The 23891-nt window shown below is 36.8% G+C and overlaps 1 protein-coding gene across 6 annotated transcripts in view; it reads right to left on the bottom strand.

Annotated features, from left to right (window-relative positions):
• The window catches only part of LOC103466861 (vitamin D3 receptor A), a 115252-nt gene that overhangs the window by 22397 nt on the left and 68964 nt on the right, over positions 1-23891 (bottom strand). For all 6 annotated transcript variants that reach the window (XM_008412742.3, XM_081608585.1, XM_081608583.1 and 3 more), the window contains 5 exons: positions 22034-22181; positions 19930-20060; positions 5347-5531; positions 2930-3029; positions 2349-2526 (listed from right to left, as the gene is read on the bottom strand). In XM_008412742.3, coding sequence (XP_008410964.1) covers positions 2349-2526; positions 2930-3029; positions 5347-5531; positions 19930-20060; positions 22034-22179 — 740 coding nt within the window. In that variant the 5' untranslated portion in view covers positions 22180-22181. The remainder of the gene's footprint in view (positions 1-2348; positions 2527-2929; positions 3030-5346; positions 5532-19929; positions 20061-22033; positions 22182-23891) is intronic.

Below are 23891 nucleotides of genomic sequence, written 5' to 3'. Positions count from 1 at the left end.
CCGTTCTTACATTCGTCTCCCACCCCACATTAGGTTTGTTTGTTCATCTTTACCCCCCAGACTTACATTTGTCTGTTCCCTGGTCTATTTCCTCCCTTCCTCCCCCCATCTTGCGTCCGTTCGTTCGCCTCTAATCTATCCCTCAACCCCACTCCAGGCGACATTTCCTGTATTCTCAAGCGCAAAGCTTGACAGGTATGAGGTAAGGTGAAAATTCAACTGTTAAACTCACTGGAGATGATACATACACTAAAAGCTGGAGTATAGACATTTTTTTATAAGCGTGTTTGTGAGCCTGCCTCTTTATTATTAAATTGAATGCAATTTCAGATCTATGTTTAACTTTTCTTCAGGTTAACTTAGAAAGTGAGCTATTACTGTTTACAAGTAAATTTTCTAAACTACAGAAAGTAACTGTTATGGACGCTCACATATGAAAAATTGGATTGATATTGATATCCGATAGTAATACTGCTGTTATGCCAGATTTACCAATATTTTATTTTATCTATTTTTTTTATCTGATTACTCGATTAATCATAAGAATAATTGATAGATTACTCGATTACTAAAATATTTGTTTACAACAGCCCTAGTTTAAATAGCATTTCACTGGCGATGTTTTCCCGCAACATACCCAGTAATATTTTTTAATTTTCTGTCAACATCTTTAAATACAAAAACACGGTGGACTGCCTCAGCGCCCCGACCACTGGGCTTAGCAAGTTTTCTGGTGGAAACCCTGTACACTATATAAAAAGAAACATTCTGTTGTGAAGAAATGTTATGTTTCTGTACGATGATAATATAGGCAATCTGATGTTGATAAACCTTTATGTAAAATCTGAATAAACTTTTCCGTTTTATGACAATTAAGATGACCAATTTTTGTTCTATTTGCTAAATGCCAGAATAAAGAGAAAAAGAATTTTAAGGCATTTTTTAATTGGAAAAAAAAAATGCATGTCTTTTTATTTAGTGTATGCAAACTTCTGGTTTCAACTGTATTGGCATGCCTGATAAATAGGTGAATCTCTTAATAAACCATTAAGAAAAAAAATCTACTTTTAAATAGTTTTAAACAAGAAATAATTGTTTTAACAAAAATATAATAATAATCATAATTGCCACAGTATTGGTATGCATTTTAAACTTGCACTTTACTTTTTAAAAATAATTGGTCAAAAGATGAGAATGAGAAATGTCACAAAAGCAAACTTTAGAGAAAAGAACTTTCCTCCCTATCATCACAAATGTAAACATTTTGGAGGTCAAAAGTAAAACTGTGAGCTTGATCAGAAGAGAGTAGTATAATTGTTAGTGGCGCTAATCTTTATTAACAGTACTTAATTTTAAATAATAATTTGGAGCCCCCCATTGTTGACTTTAAAATGGAAATAATTCAGAATATCTGGTCAAAACAGAACCAACTGTTCAGACACAAAATCAACTTTAACATAGCATCTCTATATCCCGTTTTTTTGGTGTGCTGCCTCTCTGTGTTTTTTTTTATATGGTTCAGCTCAGCTTTTAACCACAGCCAGTTTTGAGAGTATTCTTGGAACAGCTTTTTTGTTTTCACCTCTCCCATTAATGTCCTGCATACGTGTGGGCAGCTGATCACTGTGTTCTTTGTGTAGGTGGGAACCTCATTCAGGTTGCTGTGTGTGCATGCTGCTTTCATGTGGCAAATTTTACAAGAAGATAAATCAGAACCGGGACAAAACAGCAGGAAGCAACACTGTTACACAATGATCCTTGTGGTTTGTGAGGTGTTTCTGCTGTTAAAAGTCATTCACTCACTTCGGGCAGTCTGCAAAATCCCAGATGTATTTCAGATATATTCATTATTTGAATCAGCTATGCTGTACTGACTAATGAATTATTTTTAAGAAACTGTTCAACTATTTAACTTTCAATGACAAATTATGAAAATCTTTTGTCTCCGTTTGTAGAAGTAATACAAAAGCTGCAAATCTTTGCCTGTTTGAAACTTTTTATCTTCATAATAAAAGGTGCAATAACTTCCTCCAGCTGAACAGAAAAAAAACTGAAGTTATTATCTTTGGACCCAAAGAGGAATGAGCCAGAGTCAATAAGCTGAGATATTACAGCTATAAACTAGAGATCAGCCCCAAAACCTGAATGTAGTGATAATGACCTGATCATTCAGGGTCACATAATGACGGTTACAATGTCAGCCATTTAGTACCTGAACATGTCCAGGATTAAAGAACTACTGTCCCACCAAGACCTAGACAAACTCATCCAGTTGCATTGATTACCGCAACAGAGTCTTCAACGGGTTTGTCTAAGAAAAAAAAAAAAACAATCCTACATCTTCATACCTGAATCCTGGTATCATCTTGGCAAATCCAATGACTTTCTGGATGCTATAGGAGACCAGGTCAGCAAGGTGGGGCAGCATGGAGAGTTTGGTGTCCTCCTCGCAGGAGTCAGGACTGCTCGCTCCGTCCTGGTACATCATCAGCAGGTTGCTGAAGTTCATCTTGGTGTCCACAGATTCTGCTCCAGCAGATTGAGAAAGATTTGAAGCAAGAATATGATGAGGAAGGCAACAAATAGTAATAAGGACTTTGATAAGCTTTAATAACCGATAAAGCTGTAAAGATATAACTTGATAACAGAGGAAAAGTGATGCAACAGGAAACTGGAATCATAACTTTTTCTAATGTTGTTCTAAACTGATTTTGTTTATGTTCCTTAAATCCATTAAAACTAAAAACTGAACAAAAACTTTAAATATTCTAAGTAAAACAACAAGAGTAGCTTTGATCAATTCAACTTCTGCTTGCAGGCTGACAGTGATGCTGAATCTAAAGAGTTGAGTTTGGACCTTGGTGATGTTAACCCTGAATGGTGAATGAGAATGAATGAGCAGAAGTGAATGAGTCAACCTGTATCTCACCAGGTGAGTGATTGAATGAATCAGAGGAGGCGTCAGACAGCGAGTGAAGGGAGGCAGCTCTGCTGGCGCTGCGTGTTACCGGGCCGTCACGCACTGGAGGCTGCAAACATGCAGAGAGAACAGACATTAATATGTTCAGTGCAGCTTCTCCTGCCTCTCAGTCTGAGTTATGAATTAAAAGGATGTTTGCACTAAACCTTATCCTGTCAAACATTCGACTGCTCTGAAACTGGCTTTTACTTAGCCACTGTTTGTCATGTTAACCATTCAGCTGGCTGAGGTGTAATGTGGGTGGATATCCTCGGAGCAGCAGTCTCCAAGCTTCAGAGTTTCTGCATTACAAAGAACTCCTCCCCCACGACTCTCTCAATCAGCTCCTTCAGACTAGCCAGCAGTAATCAGCAAACACCTGATTGAACTGAACATCAGCTGAGCTCATTATAGGAGCTACTTCTCAGTGAAACGCTGGTAAAATGTTGTTAATGGGTTAATAGAAGAACCATGTTGTAATAACTTTCTGAAGGCAGAGTTTCAGAAAGAGGAGTTTTAAAGTAATTTAGCTCCCAATTTCAAGGCGCTAAATTACAAAGTAAATTTTCTTTTCAAGTTATATTTGATATTTATAGCATTTTCTTTAACAACTGAAGTTAACATAGTAACTTGATTGTGCTATAAAATGGCACTAACACATAATACTGCCCCTTTAAGCAGTGAATACATAAATCATGTTATTCTCCTTATTAAGAGACCTTTGACCCCTGAAAGTATGAGCATGTAGAAGCTTGGGTACATGAATGAATGAAACATTGAATATTTGCACCAGTGAGAGGAGCAGCTTTCACCTGAACTGCCTGGAGCTGAGACACTGCTATGTACTCCTGTAATAGAGATGCATGATGGCCTTTTCTTTTGCTTATCTAAGGATTAACTTCAGGTCTACTTATGTAAACAAATCTGACTAGTTGTTACCAGTGGATTTATTTTATTTATCTCAAACAAGCACTTTAGATCCTTTCTAATTCCCTCTTTAGTTCCCTCACAATGTTGAGATCCGCTGCCAAGAATTTTTTTTCTTGTGTGGATTACTCGACTGCTTCATTTTGAAACCCTGCGGTTCACTCGTAGTTTAATGCAACACCTGCAACTCAATATTCGGAAACCTCACTCATCTGCTACTCGATTAGAGTGTGCCTGTGGCTGCCTGCAGAGTGCCCAGTGATACATCATACTTGACACTAATAAATCAAAGAGCCTGTGAGACTTTGTCAGATATTCCAGCTATTCTTTACTCTCCCTCTCATTCGCTCTGGATATTACTGTTGCAGCAGGCTGCTGGGAGACTGTTGTCTGATGTAGTTAGGAAAATATTGCACATCTCTTGGTAACGTGTGCTATTGGTAGAGATGATGACAGCAGCAATCATAATGTCTCAAATAGAAATACAGTGATGCACAATGTCCTGCAAAAGCAATCAGGACCTTTTGAACGTTTCCACATTTTTTACAGTCACAACCTTCAATTTATATAACAGACACAGGCCTGTCACGATAACAAATTTTGCTGAACAATAAATTGTCCCAGAAATTTTTGTGATAAATGATAATATTGTTTTGAGACTATTTTCAAGTAATATAATGGTAATGACATAATAATGAAAAAAACACATTCTTAAAGAGCAATAAACTTTAAATTCTACTGAAAATTCAGCCCTGGAACTGGAAGACATTTTAAATATCTAAATTTAATAAACATAACAAAAGAAACAAAAAATAAAATGAATTATGAAGTTTCTGTAAACAAAATTGAAATTAATATTTCAATTAACCACTTAATCCTTTTTTAAACCATATTAGAAATGTACGAAAGATGTAGATAATCCAATTCCTATTTTAAATAAGAAAAACATTCTTATATAAATACAATAACATAGCATTGGTGTAGTGAACGCTTGATCATTTGTAGCAGCTAAAAAAATAATATAAACATGTGAAAAGCTCATTCCTTTCTACTTGACTTAACATCAATACAGTGTAAAGCTAATCTGATAATTATTATTTTTTTGATTAACTGCTTAATAATTGAATAGCAAAAAACAAAAATAGGAGATTTATGTGCAAGATTTGATCTGGGTGAAGCCAAAACTGTGTCACTTGAGGAGTTCTGGGTAAGATATACGTACAAAATGTTTAATTTTTATTTTAAATAAAAACGCTTACATTTTATTTACCGTTCTGGCTTAATTATTGCTCTGATGGTTTTTTTAAGAGTCTCTACATGCCAGTTAACGATTATTTCAATAATCAATTCATCACGATTAATTGTTTTAACTCTACATGATCTAAAGTGAAAACGTTCATTCATTGTTTCAGCTGAGTGCTGATTGGTTAAAAGGATATCAGAACTTGAAGCGGACTAACCCTGAAGCGTGAAAAATCAGAATAGGAGGCATCGTAGGTCTTGTGGTGAGCTTCCACCAAGCTAGAAATCATCCGTGCCTGCTCCTCGTTCAGACGTGGCCTCTGCGCCTCCCGGGCTGCCTCCTCTTCTTTCCTCTTCATTATCATTTCCCTTTTCCTCTGCACTTCCTCATCTGTCAGTATAACTGCAACAGGCAGATAGATGGAGGGACAGGCCAAAAACAATGAAGTAACTCAACATTTTCAGAATACTACTGAAGATCAGTTACTCAGGTCAGTTAAAAACAAATCCAACTCCTTCACTCCTTCAGTATAATTGTGTTTGTACATTTGACCCACAATATAATTCAAGCATTTTCAAAGTAGGGCTGGGCAATATATCGAGTATACTCAATGTATTACGATATTTTCAATTTACGATAGTTAAAATGGCTATATCGCAACCATCGAGTATAAATTGTCGTTCAAACAATTAACTTTTGCCGTCAAATCCACTGCGAGTATGGTTTATCCGACACCCTATGATTTTATATGGAGGATGTTGTTGAAATTATTAGCTTAATTATGGTCTAAAACTTAAATAAAATTTAGATCCATCCTTCAATCAATATATTCTGATTGGTACAAGATTTATTTTGATTATTTAAGATTATTTAAGATTATTTACCAGTTGAATGAAAATAACTATCTGTAGATTTCTGGTTAGAGTGCGAACTCATATCTACAGGGTCAAATTGTTGAACTCAGCACCTCTGTGACCCACACTCTCCCAAAATAGGGTAATAAATATGTCTTCTCCAAAGTACTTATAAATGCTCTGTCCCCAAACACAAGACAGTCGCTTGTAAATCTTCTTCCATGCCGCTAGAGGCACTCCCCTAATTTACATACGGTACAGAGGAGAACACGCCTTCTTGAACAAAAGAGGGTGCCCGGAAATGTTAGGGCAGAGCACCACTGTTTCTCCGGAGATGTGTCTGTCTTGAAAATGCGTCTCTGTATTCCGTCTTCGTCTATTGTCTTTGTCTCAGGTAATTATGTATTGGTAGGTGGTTTCGGATGATTATGATGAGTTGTGTGACTTTATGCATTTGATTGTTCAATAAATTCTGTATGATCGTACTTGAACAGCGATTTGATTTGTTGTCTCTGTGGTTTCTGTGGTACAAACGACGTCGTCATGAACTCGGGCCATGAGAGAAATTTTTTCTCGCTCTCTGTCAGTATTACGATACACGCAGACTTGTTGCCATAGCAACTGACAAAAACTGCACTTTATGTATCAGGATTCAGCACCAAAAACACTCAAACATTACCCCCGCATAGAGCAGAACATTCAGTTCATTACAGTTTTATGCTTTTAGGCTTGATGTGTATTTTCCTTTCATCAATAAGTGATTGCTGTGGTAGATTAGCCACCGCTGCTATTAGCCACGCTAACACAGCGATAGTTGATTAGTTAATTTAAACACCTGCTTTACTGATGATCTGTCAGTTTGTGTGTAGATCGCCTTTTTATTTTTAAGCTGAACAAAAACACACCTTATTCCACAGCACATCTATTTAAGTTTGTCAAAGTCAAGCATAACTGACCTACTTCCCTCCCCATCGCTATTTTGTTTCTTAGTTAAAACTTATGTCTCACCTTGTTATCTAGTCTTAGTGTAGACAGTTCATAGCAAAACACTGCATCCCTTTTTAGTTGAGATTACATTTAAGTCTAGCAGGGAAATGTGGGCGGGAACTTGCGTGGGTGAGATCATGCTGGAAGGAGTCTAGTTTAAAATAACATTGGAGCTAATTTAAGAATATCGTGATATATATTGTGTATTGTGATATAGCAAAAATATATCAGGATATTAAATTTTTCTCAAATCCCCCAGCCCTATTTAAAAGTAAGTTTACAACTTTTTCCAGTACCACACGTTGGAGATAAAAACAAAATTAATAAACTAAAAGGACAGTTTCAATTCACCATTTTATGACATCATTTATTACTGTTATTTATAACATCTTGTGTTAGTATAATACATTCTAAAGGTAAAATAAAATCTAAAAATGTTATGTCTTGAAATGTCTTTCTTACACAAATCCTATACACCTGACTGCTGCGATAAAGTTACAAAAATGTCTTTAAAATGTTCTTGCTACGTTTTCTGGCATAAATCAAATAGAAATAATTTGGGGAATTCTAACTGACCTAAAACAAGATAAATTTGGCCTTATTTAACTTCAAACAGTGAGAAAAAAATGTGTATGTGTTTTTTAATTATCTTTAAATATCTGGTTTCAACTGTAAACAGTGCTTTCCAAGTTTATGCTCTGAATCAAACGCTAGATTGCACTTTATTGCAAAACTGTGCAGCTTATATATACAGAAATCAAGAACTTTCCAAACATTGAAAGCATCCAATTGCAATGTAATAATGTTCAAGGATTTTAAGCATCTGTACGAACCCTGTGATATCCCCGTGTTCAGCATTATTTTTTGTAGTTTTGCTTCTTTCCTACAAAGCTCTACTTTTTGGAGAATTTATGTTGGGATCCCCCAGTAATTCTTCTTTCTGCTCATATACCATGAATAAACGACAGAATAATGGTTTGATTGACATCTCAAACCCTCTACTTCCGACACCCAAAGAACTGGAGTGCAGACACTGTGGATGTAGGACGGCAGCCAGAAAACAAGGAAGGGGAAGTTTAAATCATCGCTTCCCAAGGTTTACTCTTCAACTGGAATGTGAGATCTCTGAATACAAAAACTGCAGTACCATAATAAGTGGTTCACCACATTACTACACTCTTACATACTGCAAAGGTAGACAGTCAACATTACTGAGGGGGGATGAAAACACTGAGTAATTGTGCAAATTCAATTATATAATCCAGGACATTTTACAGTGAAGGAGATAATCTGCAGCTGGATCTGGAAGATTTGAATGCAAGTTTCTGTTTCTATTATGGTATCAGATTGTGCATCTTATGTTTTGCTTCTGCAGTGAGTCAACTTTTCAGTTCATGATCCAGTTCTTTGAGTTTTTAGCATCATGATGCACCCTGCCCTGCAATGACACACCTCTCAGATCTTCTGGTTCCGGTGTTTCGTTTATCTGTGCTACCAGTAAATCCGTCCTACCTTGTGGTAATGTGCATGCGCACATCGATGCTATGTCACATACTGCTTACTCGGCAGATTTCTTGTAAATATGTCCTACCTGTGGCAGTTTCGTTTTATGCGTTTTATTTCATCAAAGATTACAGTAAGCTTTATTTATTTTATACCTGGCTTTTATTAAGCTGCTGTATTACTTTATGTTTTCAGTTTACATGACAGCAGCTTGTAAATATATTTATAAATGGCTTTAGTTTGCCGTCTGCACCGTCTACTGTAAACAAGTCATTGGCGGTTAATCAGGATAAAATACTTTGTTTTTTGGGCTATTTCGTCCCTATATTTTAAAAAATATTTTAGTTTAATTACACTCTTTTTTTACTATTAAACTTTGCTAAATAGATGTTGGTAGCGATGTGAGATTGAAGCTGCATCTGATAACAGACATACAACATATTAATGCGCAAAAAAAGAGTTGTGGTGATCTGTATTTGTCTGTGTTTAATTTAATTCCATTAAACATGTTTCCCCTGTCTGATACCGTTTTATTCTATAACACCTGTGTATTTAAAATATTTTTTAACAGGTAGGATATTCTATACACTACAATAATTAGTGTATAGTAATTATTTTAGTGTTTTTATTTAAAATTAAAAAGCTTTTCATTTTAAATGGGTAGGATATCAGATGAAGGAAGTGATCTTCTTGTGGTTTCACTGTGTATATAAATTGTTCCAATACTATGCTAAGCATAACTCCTACGTTTCCACTTCAGTTCGGTCACTCAAATAATGTTATCCAATAGATTTAACATTAGCACAACCCGCTATAGTTTTCGGTTCATAAACATGACAGTAGTAGTTTTGGACGTGTAGCACTGGCAGATAGACTTAGCTATGTATCCGTGCTATGGTAGGAAAATCTGAAGAGGTAGCACCGATAGTCAGAACACATGTCTACTCTGGATCGCCAGAACCAGAACCAAACATGGAGAACCAGCATTCAACTTCTATGCACTACAAATCTTCAACAAACTTCTAGAAAACTAAAAGCTAAAGGTTTTAGCTAAAAACTTTAGCTAAAAAATTTTGCTAACTTTTTAGCTAAACTAAAATCAAAAATTGATTGAAATTAAAATTGAATCAAAAAGGCAAAAAGAGTTGCCTTTGATTCATAATAATTGGTAAATTTATCAACATATTTGAAGTATATTGCTTGATGCAATGTTTATTTCTCATTACATAATTGGTGCCTGCATTGTGTTTTTGTGATGTAAAGCATTTTGAACTACCTTGTTGTTGAAATGTGCCGACTGCCGGGTTAGTGATACAGTGGGAACAATCAGCTCATCTTAATTCAAACAAGGTAAAGGCAGTAATTTCTACATTTAAACAGGGCAAGAAAAAAAAATTTACCAGAAAGTGCAATATGCTCCTTTAGATGATGTTTCACAATTAAACCACCTCAAGCAACCTGTGTGGGTTTTATGGGACTTCAGGTAAAGACAGATGCATCTTTCAGTTTTCTATTTTTTTAAAACATCTGTAAAATATGTAACAACAATAAAAAAAATAAATCTGCAACTCCATTTATGCATGGCTTTGTTTACTGCTAGCTATAGAAGAATGTTACTGTGAACCCCTGAGAGAGAAAAAAAACAAAAAAAAAAAACAAAAACAATATTTTGTCCTAAAGTCTCTCCCCTGGAAACAAACAATCTGATGAATGAAATAATTCCTGCTTATAAACCATGGACACATACTATCGCATCTTTCTGTTTCAGTACCCAACTACAAATCAACAATAAAGGCACATAACATAAATATTTTTACAGTTAGTCCACTTGAAATCCACATGGAATTGTGTTGCGACTGCTACAGCGATGCACCGCGCCTGAATGCCAAGACTCATATTAATCTCTTGATTCTTTGCAACAGTAATCACTTAGCCACGAGGTTCTCAACTATGCAGCAAAGACAGACTGACAGACAGCACGACTCCCAGACAGATTAAAGCAGCCAAGCTGTTATGGCCCGGGCCCAGAGAGATGGGGTCACAACATGCAGAAAGATGCAGACAAATCTGCCATTTTGGCAGCAAAAGATAAACAGAAAAATAGCCAACTGTCATAATCTGCAGAGCATTTATTTATAATTAAGCAATTTAAGACAAAAAGAGAGCTCAAGCTTTGTTTTCTGGTAATTAGCTCAGTTTGAAGGCCTCGTAATCTGTTCTAGATGAAGGATGTAAGATAATGTTTCTTGTTTATTCATCAATAAAAGGTAGTTGGCGGCTGTAAATGACTGGTCTTCTGAGCTCAGCGTCTGGCCTGTCAAACATTTAAACACAGTGATAGACTTCCCTCATTCTACTACTAACCTACTCCCTGATTCACAAACACTCAAAAACTACTTTTTAAGGCCCAAAAGAATCTACAAGCAGACCCATCCTAGGAACAGACACCTACCTATCTACTTCAGCTTCTGGCCTGTTCTACCTGGTAGATGTTTGAAAATGCTAAAGGATATATTTTCTCAAACTATTGTATTTTTCAATACTTTTCATTGCAAATACTGAAGCAATCTTAGTCACGAGGCGCAAAAAAGCAAATAAATTATTCTGCTAAACTGGATTAACTAGGCTTTTGTTTCTATTAAGCCTCTGTCATTAATTAGGCTTTGGGTGCACGCCACTGTCCTTCTATTCCCCAGCCAGAATCAAACAGCCAACCCTCACTCCTTGTGGTAAGTGATATTCAAGTATGCAGGGAGTAATTGTGAATAGGCAGAGTTTGGTTCAGAGTTTGGCATGGGGGATCAAAGCGGCTATTCTCAGACAAGTTCTTCCCTCGCCAAGTCAGAGGACTGGAGGCATCATTAAAGACGGAGTTCACAAAAGAACATCGAAAGGAACATCTTGACCACCCAACAGCGCTTTGGCAAAATACTCAGCAGTTCACCAAAAGACAGTAAGTTGGCATTTTAAAAACGGTTGACTGGATGTGGTGATGTTGTGCCTGGCATGGCAAAAAAAAAAAAAAGCATCAAAACAAAGGAATGGAATGAAAGCACACATGAACAGAAGAATTAAATAAACAAAAACAAAATTAGGTTTTGGTCAACGCTTCCAAGCCAGAGATGTTGATAAGAGATGCAAAGGCAGAGAACCTCTGGGAAGGAGCCAGAGGTTTGCTCTGGGCTTACACATTAACCAACTAGCCAACCAGTTTAACACAATGGAACCTGCTAACCTTTAGATTTAGTGTGATATATGTCAAGAAGCATTTGGTGTGTAGCCAATTTGTCCTTGCTAATGCCCCAGACTTGTGCTTTCAAGTGGCAAGTGTGCTTTTCCAGGTCAGTCAGGCATCAAGGCACCTATACATCCTGCATGTGACGCAAAATAGGTTATCAAAAGATCACAATGAGAGCTAACATGGTGTTGACTCAGTACACTCCAAACAACATACTTTTATTTCTGAACGTAACCATCAGCTCATGTGTTTCTTGTTACTTCCCCTATTGATTGGCTTCTACTGGAAACACAAAATAGCTTCCATTGTTTAGAAAGCAAAATGACACTTTGTCAAGTTAAGACAATAGACATAGCAAGATTTACTCATAAACACCAAGGAACAAAGCAGACAGGTCACTGCTATAGGTGTATAGCAGTGACTAAGGGTATAGTTGGGCTACACAGCAATATCCAGAGCTTTGAACATCTCACAGTACCAAATCAATCCATCTGGAATGGACAGAGCATGACTGGTGTCAAGCAAAAGAAATGAACGGTCATATCTTCCAAAGCCAAAGATGTTGGATGTAAAAAGATGTAAAAGACCCAAAGACAGAGAACCCTTATAGAGCCACTGCACAGTGTCTTTCACCTAAACAGAAAAGAAAATCATTAGAGCCACTGCACAGTGTCTTTCACCTAAACAGAAAAGAAAATCATTATCCAGAGATTGACAAACAGGATAAAAGTGAGGACGGTATAAACCTAGCAATTATGAAAGAGTAGCAAGAAAGCTGTTGCTAAAATGAAGATTTAGGAAATCTGTTTTGTAGTCACAGCCCATGAACAAACATGTGGAAGATGAGAACAAAACAAAATTTTTTGTGGTGGAAAATCAAAACTGCACATTGTCTGAAAACACCACCACAATCATGGTGTGGAGATGATTTCCTTCAGCAGCAACAGGGATGCTGTTCACAAGAATTTGGATGGAGTTGTATACAGGACAATCCTTTGAGGAAACCTTTTAACATCATGTGCTAGAATGATCCAGTCAAAGTTCAGATCTGAACCTTGACAGGTTCAGATCTTCTTGTAAATCTGTGACAGAACTGAAAAATTGCTCTTAGATGCTCTCCACCCAAACTGACTGAGCTACTTTAGCAAAGAAGAATAAGTACGCCACATTTTCCAAAATCATGAATCATTTTCCTTCTACGTCAAAATTTGGGAGTACTCTGTGTTCACATAAAATCCCAATAAAAACATTTAAGTTTGCGGTTTTAGTGTGAGAAAATGTGAAGAAATGAGGTGCGAGTACGTTTTGCGAGGCACTTCTTTTAATTACATAGATTGGCAAAGTATGCTCTCTGAACGGTGTTATACTCCATATAACACGTTACCGTTTCAGAAGCCACACAAGCTTTTGAAAAAACTTATCGCTTCTTCTCATTTTGATAAAAAAAATTAAAATCATACACCATTTAATGTTTTCAGCCAAAGCAGCCTCAACATCTGTCGATTTCACTAGATAGATGTAAACGTTGCCAAAGAGACCAAAAAAAATAAAAGACAGACAGGGAATGAGGAATTTGGGAGCCACTTGAAGGGCTATGGCTAAACATGGGAATTGAATCATCTGTGGTCTAAAATGTTCAAAAACTCTCTTGTAATTTAATCTTGTTAACAAATATTGCAACTTGCGCACACACACACACGCATGTGGGGAGGTCTTTTCCTGGCATCCCTCTAACCTGTGTCAAATAAGGACAGGCTGTTTACTAAGAGCTCAGCTGGCAGAGCCGAGAGAGGGCAAGCAAAAACACCCACCTACACACACTACTAATCAGAGTGCATTCGTCTGTGAAACACAACACAGGATTTCTTATATGCACCCACAAAGACATTGCATCGCTGTGAAACAAAAGGGATCTTTTCACTTTAGTTTCCACCAATAAATTAGGACCTAAATAACGAGGACCCTTAAAGGGAATTCATGATGTCCACGTCCGCTCAACCACACAGCCTGTGTGACGTAAACCTTGTCATGTGTCCCAGTCTGCGAGGTTCCTTCAGGACCCTCTGCGGCCAACCACATGTAGCTCAAACATTTGCAACCTTGTGGACTGAGCGCCCGCACTATGTATGAGCCTGGATCAGTCTCCCTTTCAGGGAAAAAAATACCAGACGGGGCAGACCAAGAAAAGAAAAACAACGTTGTTGCACAGTTATCCACACCTTCGCGATACTCCTCTCACTAAGTAGAAGGACTCTTGACTGTGGAAGGAAGGCTTCAATCCGACTGGCTCACAGCTGCACAAACAATGCCAAATGCATCTTTGCAAAATCGCAACCAGTTAGCACACTCGAAAAACCATTTAGGAAGAGTAAGCCGCCTTCGAAGTGGTAGCAGCTCTTCAGATTGGGCTCCTATTTTTGAAAGTAGTTGAAGTGGGGTTTGAAATTTGTAACACACATTACAAAAACAGAATTTCTTGACCATATTTGGGGATATTAACGACCTGCTGTAAAATAAATGCAGCGTATGTGGTGTGGTTGCACTCACCTGGAAGATAAATTTGTTTCACTAAAGGGAATGTTAAAAGGCTGACTGCATATACAATAACTTGTGGGTAGTATTGTCAAATCAAATGATACTTTGATATATTCAAAACAAAAAAATTAAGATGCTTTAAAAACTTACAGCAGCACAATAGAAACTTAGGGAAGTATGTTAAAGTTTTTATAAAAAAAACATATTTAATATATTTGCTAAAACTGTCACTATCTCATGACAGTATAGTATGAAAGATTTTAACAACTCTTTAAAAATATATTAGGTCAGTAAAGCTTCCGTTTCTACATAATCAAGCTATTAACCGTGTTGGGAAACATAAACTAACATTATTTATTGCAACTCTAGACTCTAGAAGAACATAATAAATGCTGCAGCTTCTAACATTAACAAGTTTAGCTAATTCAAGATTTTTTGTGTAACCTTTTCTGCCATCATATGTTGGGCTAACAGTGTCAGAGCTAAAAAGGCTCCAACCCTTATCATCTTGAATATCTGCCTGTTAATCTTCCTTTTAAATTCCTGTAGTGATTAATGAAGATGGCAGGTTCTGAAAATAGTAGATGTCAATAAAATGACAACAACAACAATAATAATAATAATAATAATAATAATAATAATAATAATAATAATAATAATAATAATAGGCTAAACCGAACACCTGACAAACTAAATCACTCTGTATTAAAACAAATACTCTGAAAAAACAAGGAAATAGTTTCAATATTTCTATGTTAGCGGTTCTCAACGTGGGCGGTACCGCCCCCCAGGGGGCGTTCAGAGGACGGCAGGGGGCGCTGGCGGACATTTTTACAAAAGGGGGGCGCTGGGATGCCTTTGGGGGGCGTTTAGTCGAAGGTAAACTTTACACCTTAAATGCACAACAATACCAGTTTAGACTTTGAGCAACGTGGTAAAACTGTATTGTGTAACATTAAATCATGCTTGGCTGCAACTGTATCGATGGCAGCTCTTCTTCTCTTCAGTGTTTGTTAGCTTCTGTTAGCTTCTTGGCGCAGCTCCGTTCTCCTGCTACTGGTAGCTAAAATCACGATACCCTCACTGTGTATCCCTCTGAAAAATGAACCCATTTAAAAAAAGAAATAACGAAATCCCTCCATGCAGAAATTGTTTCCGTTGTTTTAAAAGGTTTATGTCAGTCTGCCTTTTCCCCATCGATACGCTTCCCGACCGCCCTGTACCTTAAGGGCTTAAAAAAAAAAAAGACGCGCACATTGCGCAAAACTCTGAAACAGGAAAAGCGGGACATAAAACGGAGCGACGAACTAGATGTGAATTATGGCATAAAAACAGAGAATCCGACGCTGAACAGTGAAAAATCAATACATGATGTGAAACACATGACGATTAGGCGGCGCAGCAGGTGATGAGATTACTGATGATGAGCGTCAATAAACTATAAAATAAATGTAGCAACAGAAAAGAAACTAAAGTGGACATAGCAATAAACCAAGAGAGGATAATATTAATCAAAGGAAATTAAATGGAAATGAATCAAGAAAAAAATGCAAGAATAAACTAAGAAACTAAAGTAAATACAGAGGAATAAACTGGTATGGCAAGACCTTTCGAGCAATAATTAATACAGAGGACTGTATGGCAAGAATAAACGGACACTATTTCCAGATTAAAGGTAAAATAATATTGTTGAAATGTCATGGGTTTGTTGAGACCACATCTAGTACTGAGAATAAATATATCTTACAGACCATAACAGTAAAGAACTTATCACTTATTTATGTTTTTAATTAGATTTGATACGTACATTTATTTCTTCAATATTATTTTTCATGTCATTGTTAATGTCATGAGGCTGATGACTCCATGACACTTTCAATTTGACTCATTAGGATTTGATTAAGAACCAGATTTATTTTTGTAATTTCCGTCCAGTAAAACTATTAATCTATAAATCAATAGACAGTTCTATATAAAAATATGATTCATGTTTTTGTCTCATATTTGTATGGCATTAAAATGATCTGGAACTTTTGTTTTTCCACTGAAAGCTCTGCTTTTGCACAATAAATGCCATGTGGGTGAAGTTTTATGGATGATGCTCTGATGTCCCATTCTCCTGAAGGCAGCACAGAGCTGCACCACCAGAAACTGACAGAAACACTGAAGAGAAGAAGAGCTATGATTAATGTAGTTACAGTTCTATCCATGTTTTAATGTTGCAGAGCTCAGTCGTTTTGCAAATAGATCAAAGTTTAAACTGGCATGTTGAACATCTTTTATCTGCTCATTTTATGGAATATTTAACTAGAAAATGGCACAGAACAAGAATATGTTTTCCACTCTGATTGGCTGCTGTTTGGCCTACCAATTTTAACTTGAATGTTCATTGCATTTTTCATAGACACCTGTGAAAATAATTTCTTTTTTGTTCTCTGGGAAATTATCTTGATGATAAATACAGAAACAAGCATAAAAATAAAAATATCTACAATAGTGATAGTAATATTAATGATAAAATAATAGTCAGTGCAAAGTAGCCTGCAAATTCTTTGGTGGGGGGCGGTGAGGGACCTGGATAAAGGCTGGGGGGCGCTGGGCCAAAAATGGTTGAGAAACACTGGTCTATGTGTTTTGCTCACTTAAGGCCCAACTATCCTCAATGAAACACTTCACAACATAACAGTTTGCGGTCATAGCAGCAGCTGAAAGGCTTTGCTGCATCACCATTTGTTGCATTCAAACAAGCAAACAAACATGTGCTCGATCAGTGTGTTCTGCTGTTGTGAATAAAAACTTAAACTATGTGAAACTCCTTCCTAACACCCTCCTCCTTCCCGTCTCCCTCACTTCCACCCTCTTACTTGAACTTTTTCTGTCAATTCCTAGTAGCTAAACATCTGCTGATGTCCTCCTGTAGGTAGCATTTCCTGCTGGCAAGTAACAGTTGACGATAACTCAAATGCACAATCATCCCCAAATAAAGAAAGTCTTTGTTTCTTTTCAGTTGGCTTGGATGTAGTCCTGAAACTGTAATAAATGTTGGATAAGGAGGTCATTTGTCCTTTGCAGAGTAAACCCACCGATCAATGTTAGTCTTTATAAATCATGACAAATGTCACTCTGGGTTAGCAGGGGGTAGGAAACATTGTTTCTCCTCATGTTGTCTAGTTCTTGCATTACACCCATGCCTGGTGGTCTCCATACATAACCAACAAGGTTAAGAGCAAACTGGAAACAAGCTGCTTTTCAAACACTGACACAATGCTGTTTTTGTGACTCTTAATGACCATCTGCTTGGATAAAAGCGAGATGAAAAACACTAATTGTATGAAGCTACTTTTTGACCCAGGACTGAGTTTGCCATATGGACTACCAACCTAATGCATATGGACCCTAAACTCTATTACCCATTTCCTCGCTGCAAATAAGATTGGTTTTCACTAACCCATTGATTCCACTGCCTCCTGTTTCTCTTGGAAGTCAGGTTGCTTTTGCGTTTTACTGATTATCCTCATGTGATCGAAGTTTAAAATTAGAATAAGTCAGAAAGTTTCTCTTAACTGGGTTGTTGCACACATAACTCACACTGAAAAAAAGACTTACAATTTTTTTTTTTAAGTGTATTTTATATATAGATGGCTGTGCTTTTAGCCTTGTGCGGCATCAGAGCAGCTGCTCTACTGCAACTCAGATGAATAAAAGAAAATTATATCAGAGGAATTCCAAGCCGAGGCATAATGCCTTGAAGTCAAAGTTAAAATGAGTCGGCTGAAGATTTATTTATGTGACAGAGTTTAATGTCTCAACATAACACTGAATTTTTGTCCATGCATTTAACGGGGCAGTATTATGCAAACCTGACTTTTTTGAGCTTTACATCATGTTATAATTTTATATATCTGATTCCCTGATACCTTAACCCTAACCCCTAACCCAGATATTCTTTCTTGATTCTTTCATGCATGATTCAAAAATCTTTTAACCTCTTTCACAACCATTCAGTTGTGCAAAACGCCTGGTTGGACCGAGCCCCGCCTTTGAGGCGCAGCTCCTCTTTGAAACTGCAGTTTCAAAGCTCATATCGTACATACCAACCTCTGGTCTTTAGCAAATGTCTCCGTCACGCTGTTTAAAAAAATATATATACATCATTCACACGGGATTGGTATCAGAAAAGCTTTTATCCACATGAATATACACAAATACTTCCCTGAGCGTTGTTTTGAACATGCCAAACCCATAGGAGGGAAGCGCATAGCAAAGCTAAAACCTATGTCAGCCAATCAGATTGCTTCACAAAAACCTCGACTTCCTGTTAGGAATTAAACAGGAAGTCGAGGTTTCATTTGTGAAGACAGATATATAGGTTGAACTACTTTTAAACAGCATGTTAGAACATAAAGTTACAAAAACGAAAGATGTTTTCGATTGTGAATCATGTCAAAGCATGTATGTAGATATATTGACTCATTAACTGTTGCAGACTGTAATGCATGGGATCCTAAATCTTGGTTTTCCAAAGGACCTGGACACAAATACGGCATTTTCTCAAATCTCCATGTTTTAAAAACTCCAACTTTTGTTAGAGTTTTTAGAAGTAATAATTTTTTTGTGTGGATAAAAGGCTATAATGCATCCAAATGTGTTAGTTTTCCTAGATATCTGGCTGCATGTGGACTAGAACCAAGTACCACACTGGTATCCAACTCCAGGAAACATACATTTTACAATTTCCATTGTAATGCTTTACTGTAGTCTTAACAATATGTCACGCACGCCGCACGCACGCACTCATGTTAGCCCCAACCCTTTAACAGGGAAAGTTAAATGGAATTAAATTCAAATTGAACTTTATGTTCAATTTGAATATAAATTGAACATGGATATGGATATGTTATATATACTGATGAGATCAAACCGCATTGATTATGAATTTGGTCTAAATTGGATTCTATACAGTTGGTTACGAATGAAACCTGTTTTGCTAATGGAAATAATGGCTTTCAACTGGGATTTGGTGTGAATCGCAGCTACACAAATAAAAGGGGTGAACAGAGGTTTCTTCCAGCCAGAAACCTCTGTTGGATCAGACTTTGCTTAAACGTCTCATCCAAATGAATATTCTTGTTGTCTTTTCTTAGTAGCGATTATAAGGAATGAATTCATGCAGAGTCAGCTCAAATTTTTGGTGGGTATTTCACAGACTAAAGGAAAATGTAAATCTGTAATAAATATTTTTATCTAACAGTAAGCAAAAGCTGATCTATTGAATGTGCGTTTTGTTGTTTTCCCTGACTTGTGTTACAACCTGATACAACTGATCCAGTTCCCACTTCATTCCCTGCTCTGGTAGCAGTGTACTAACAAACCTTATGAGTCTATTCTGCTCGCCTGGAAAGACCGAAGTCAATCCAATCATACAGACAGATTTGAAGACTAGCTCAACATAATCCCAAGTCCCAATGTATCTTGAATACATTTTGACATTTTTATGACATAGTTTGATGGCGCGGCATGTTTGTTTACAACAATTCCTGACCAAGTTTATATCAATCATAATAAATTCAAAGAGGAAACAGAGCTTTATTGTCATCATGTCCCATTTCCTGTGGCCTCACACTCCTACCTCCAACTCCCCACCATGGGAGCACATCTTCAGCGGAAAGATAACCATACTCACATTCTTTCATCATGCCAATGTCGATGCAGCGTTTAAGACGACATGCTTGGCAGTGGCGCCGGTTGTCTTTTGTGATGGTGCAGCTCCCGTTGAACGGACAGATGAAGGAGGCTTTGCGCTTCATGCTGCGTCTGTATGAATGCAAAAAAAATAAAAAATTTCATTACCAAATAAAAAGAAAAATAATTATTTCTTTAATAGTCACGATTTTAGAGGTACAAGAGAACTTCACATTAGTAAAATTAACAGGAATAAATTGTGCTGTAAATGTATTTTTAAAATCAGTTTCTGTGGAAGTATGTTTTCATCCTTCACACTTGAGTTAGTGGTAGGGATTAGTGGCTCAAATGAATAATGAATATGTCTCTGACAGCACTAAAAGCAAGGCACACATGGTCGCATGAAATGAAGTCATTGTGAACCTCCACCTCAAAACAGCACACATGCCTTAGTGACTTATTCAAAGAGCCCTCTGCTAATGTGCAGGCAGGCAACACCAACATGTTCAAGAGGAGCATGACCCATGAACTAAAAAAATACTGAAATGTTTATTTCATCCTAACTTAGTAAACTTAAAGATGTCCAGAAAAAACTTTTGTTATTAGCAGTGGTTTTAAAAGTATAACTACATTGATTCTGTTAGAATCAACAATCGTCTTTGATCTGTAGGTCAAACACTGAAAACTAATTGCAACAACTGTTCAACGTGTTAACGTGGCAAACAAGAAAAAGTTTTGCAATGAACGTTTTTTTGGCTGAATAAAAATCATATGAATGTTCTTTGATGAGCTGATGTGATCAATCTTGCTAGCACTGCTTTAATTTATTGCTGTAAATCAAAATCAGAAATTTTTTATGGGATATAGTCCTTAAAAAATGAATCATCAGATTCAGATCTCAGGACAGCCAGGAAATTTTTCTCAACCAGGAAAACCCTGATTGGTGCATTTTTAGAAATAATATGATAAAAACTCCATAGATATTTAATTCAGTCTTTCAGTTCAGTTTCTAAGCTTAAAATAACTGCCATTGTAAAAGACAAATTGTTCTAATTTTAATCGAGTTTTAAGGAATGCAAATCAATCCAAACTTGAAATAAAATCATCCAATTCATTCCAGTGTAATAAAACTATTCAGCCAAATTTGCAGGAAAATACATTCAGTCTTGGATTGCACCTAACAATTATTTTAGTAAATTGATTAATCGATTATTCTGACGATTAATCAAATAATCTGATAAAGAAATTGGCAGATTAAACAGATTTTTCATTTAACTCTTTAAGGCTTTTTATACGATATTAGAAATACACTGAGATGCAAATGAAAATAATAAAATTCTTTCTTTAAATAAAAAAATGAAGTGCATTTTTGCACTTTGTGAATATAAAAAAAGCCACTTGAGAAGTTTTAGGAATTTACATATTTGTTTTTATCTTCAGTGCAAAATGTATATATATTTTGTACAGATTTTGGCTTAATTACAGAGATATGTTTTGTTTTGTTTTTTTAGGAAATTGTCTTTTTGAGTCAGTATACTTCAGTTAATGATTAATTAATTACTAAAGTAGTTGAGAATTCTTTCAATAAATGATTATTCACGAATAATCCGATTAATTGTTTCAGCCCTAATTGAGTCCAATTCAAAAAATGAATTAAAAAAAATCACCACTTCTTTTTGACTGATGATAAAGGTAAAAAATAAAATAAAAAAAACACACACTTTTGGCAAAAAATAACATAGGCCATTATTTTAGGAAGGTAAGGAAATAGAGTAAAATACAGCTGACTTCATTATGGCTATTGACCAATGACCAAAAGCAAACAGATCAGCTGCATTTAAATGTCACTGAGAAATAAACTTAAATGGAAACATAAGTCTTAGTCATTTCCAGGGTTTTAACATATACTGTACATGTTCTGGTCTTTACCAGGTCCAAGTTTGTGGAAAACGAAGTACATCACAAAAAAATTAGAAATGGAACCTGAGACTTAAAAATGTTCATTTAAAAGGCTGTGTTTTCCTTTATTAAGATGACAGATTGCAGATAATCTACCTAGATTACATGAAATATGAAAATGTGACACTGAAAATCCCCAAACGCACCTAAAGAAGCCCTTGCAACCCTCGCAGGTCATGGCATTGAAGTGGAAGCCGGTGGCCTTGTCCCCGCACACGCCGCAGATCCGCGGGGCATTGCGGTCGAACTCATCGGGTCCAACCACTGACGTTGTCACCGTCATGGGCTCCATCACTGAGCAGAGAGAGAGAAAAGACACGCAGCTTAAAGAATGATGTCTTTCCTTTGGAGTCAATCTAATGAATCTAACAAGATAGAAAACCGAAAGGAACGGGAGAAACATTCACCATGAGCTCACATCCAGGAACCCCCTCCAAACTAAGGATTCAATGCAAAGAATCAACCTGTTTCGCTCTGTCCCCTTCGCGGAGTGGGGGTCTGGGCGCCTGACAGGGGAGATGTGCATTTTCTCTTTTTATCCAAACAGGTGTTGGGGCTATTAGCATATTTAGCAAAAGGCACGGAGAGCCACACACTGTCTTGCAGCTATTGGCTGGATGAGTCAGTCAGCGGCGCAGACACACACACCGATTAATTGCTTAAACCTACTCACACAATTAAGAAAACCGTGAAATGACGGTCATTGGCAGAAAAAAAAATGTACTGACAGAAAGAGGGTCCTTCGCCAAATGCTGCAAAACAGCCAATCCGTTTATTACAGTTCTCCACTGTGAGATTTTTTTTCCACACATACAGCATCTGGACACATTCTATGAAATAAACAGCAGTGGAAAAGCACATACCACCGCAAAACTGTGTTCAACCTCCAATATAGGACACTGATGCCTTGAGCTTTATTTTAGGAGAACGTCATAAAAAGTCTAGATGCAGAAATATGGTGACTGAGTTAGTTCTGTTGCCCAAGGTTAGATTTTAGAATAGCTTATCTTTTGGTCTGTTTTTTAAAGCTCTAGAAACTTATTAATCAGAAGTTGACGGCATATGGAAGAAGCGTAATCCGATGCTCAAGTTTATATGGAAGTGATGCAAAAGGAATTATGCCTTATAAAGCAGGAGTAATGATGAACATTAGGACCATCCCATATTACACGGCCTGCAGAAATACCTGGACTAATGTTTACTTGATAACTGGGGTGTAGTTACATACACACACAAGAGGAGATAAAAACACTATATTTAAGTCAGAAGAATGAAACAATTTTAACAATACTCAAGAAAACTAAGTGGCTTCAATATTTGGATTTTATTTTCTTTTACACATACCGTGTTTTCCATAAAACTGCAAAACAGCCCAAACACTGAGTTCCTTTAAACAAAGTCTAAAAACCCACCTGTTTAGAGTTGTTTCAAACAATGATAAATAGAATATTGATAAACATATTTGAAGTGTATTGCTGATTTTGACGATGGAATTTGACAGACTAATGTTTTTTACTGGTTTCTCAAATTTCTTCCAGTTCATATATGGTTTTCATGCTCGTCCCATTGACTAGAAATTAGGACAGAAATTGAGTATATGTTTAAAATATTTTCAAAAATAGAATGCAGGTTTTCTAAATGTCCAGCTTTTGTCATGATGTATGGTGGAGACGGTGAAGAGACGCAGGCAGGACCCAGGTTGAGAAATAAATGGTAAATTTAATGAGGGCAGAGGCAGCTCGAACAGTCCAGAACAGACAGCTCAGCAGAGCGAGAACAAAAACTCAGCACCAATAGCAACTGATAAGACTGGCCTGAGAGCTAACGCCGTCACAGGACTACACAGTTCTACTGAGACGACAATGACACAACTGATAATAACGCTGACAAGGACAAAGATAAGAATCCGACGAAGGACAGAGACAACAGGTGGGGTTTAAATACACAGGGAAGGTAATCAGGGAATGAGACACACCTGGGAAGCAATCAACAGGGAAGACAGAG

This window comes from Poecilia reticulata, chromosome 7, assembly GCF_904066995.2.
Source record: "Poecilia reticulata chromosome 7, P_reticulata-male-v2, whole genome shotgun sequence".
NCBI lineage: Eukaryota > Metazoa > Chordata > Actinopteri > Cyprinodontiformes > Poeciliidae > Poecilia > Poecilia reticulata.
The sequence above is the reverse complement of the archived record's forward strand: the minus strand, read 5'-3'. Positions and strand labels throughout refer to the sequence as shown.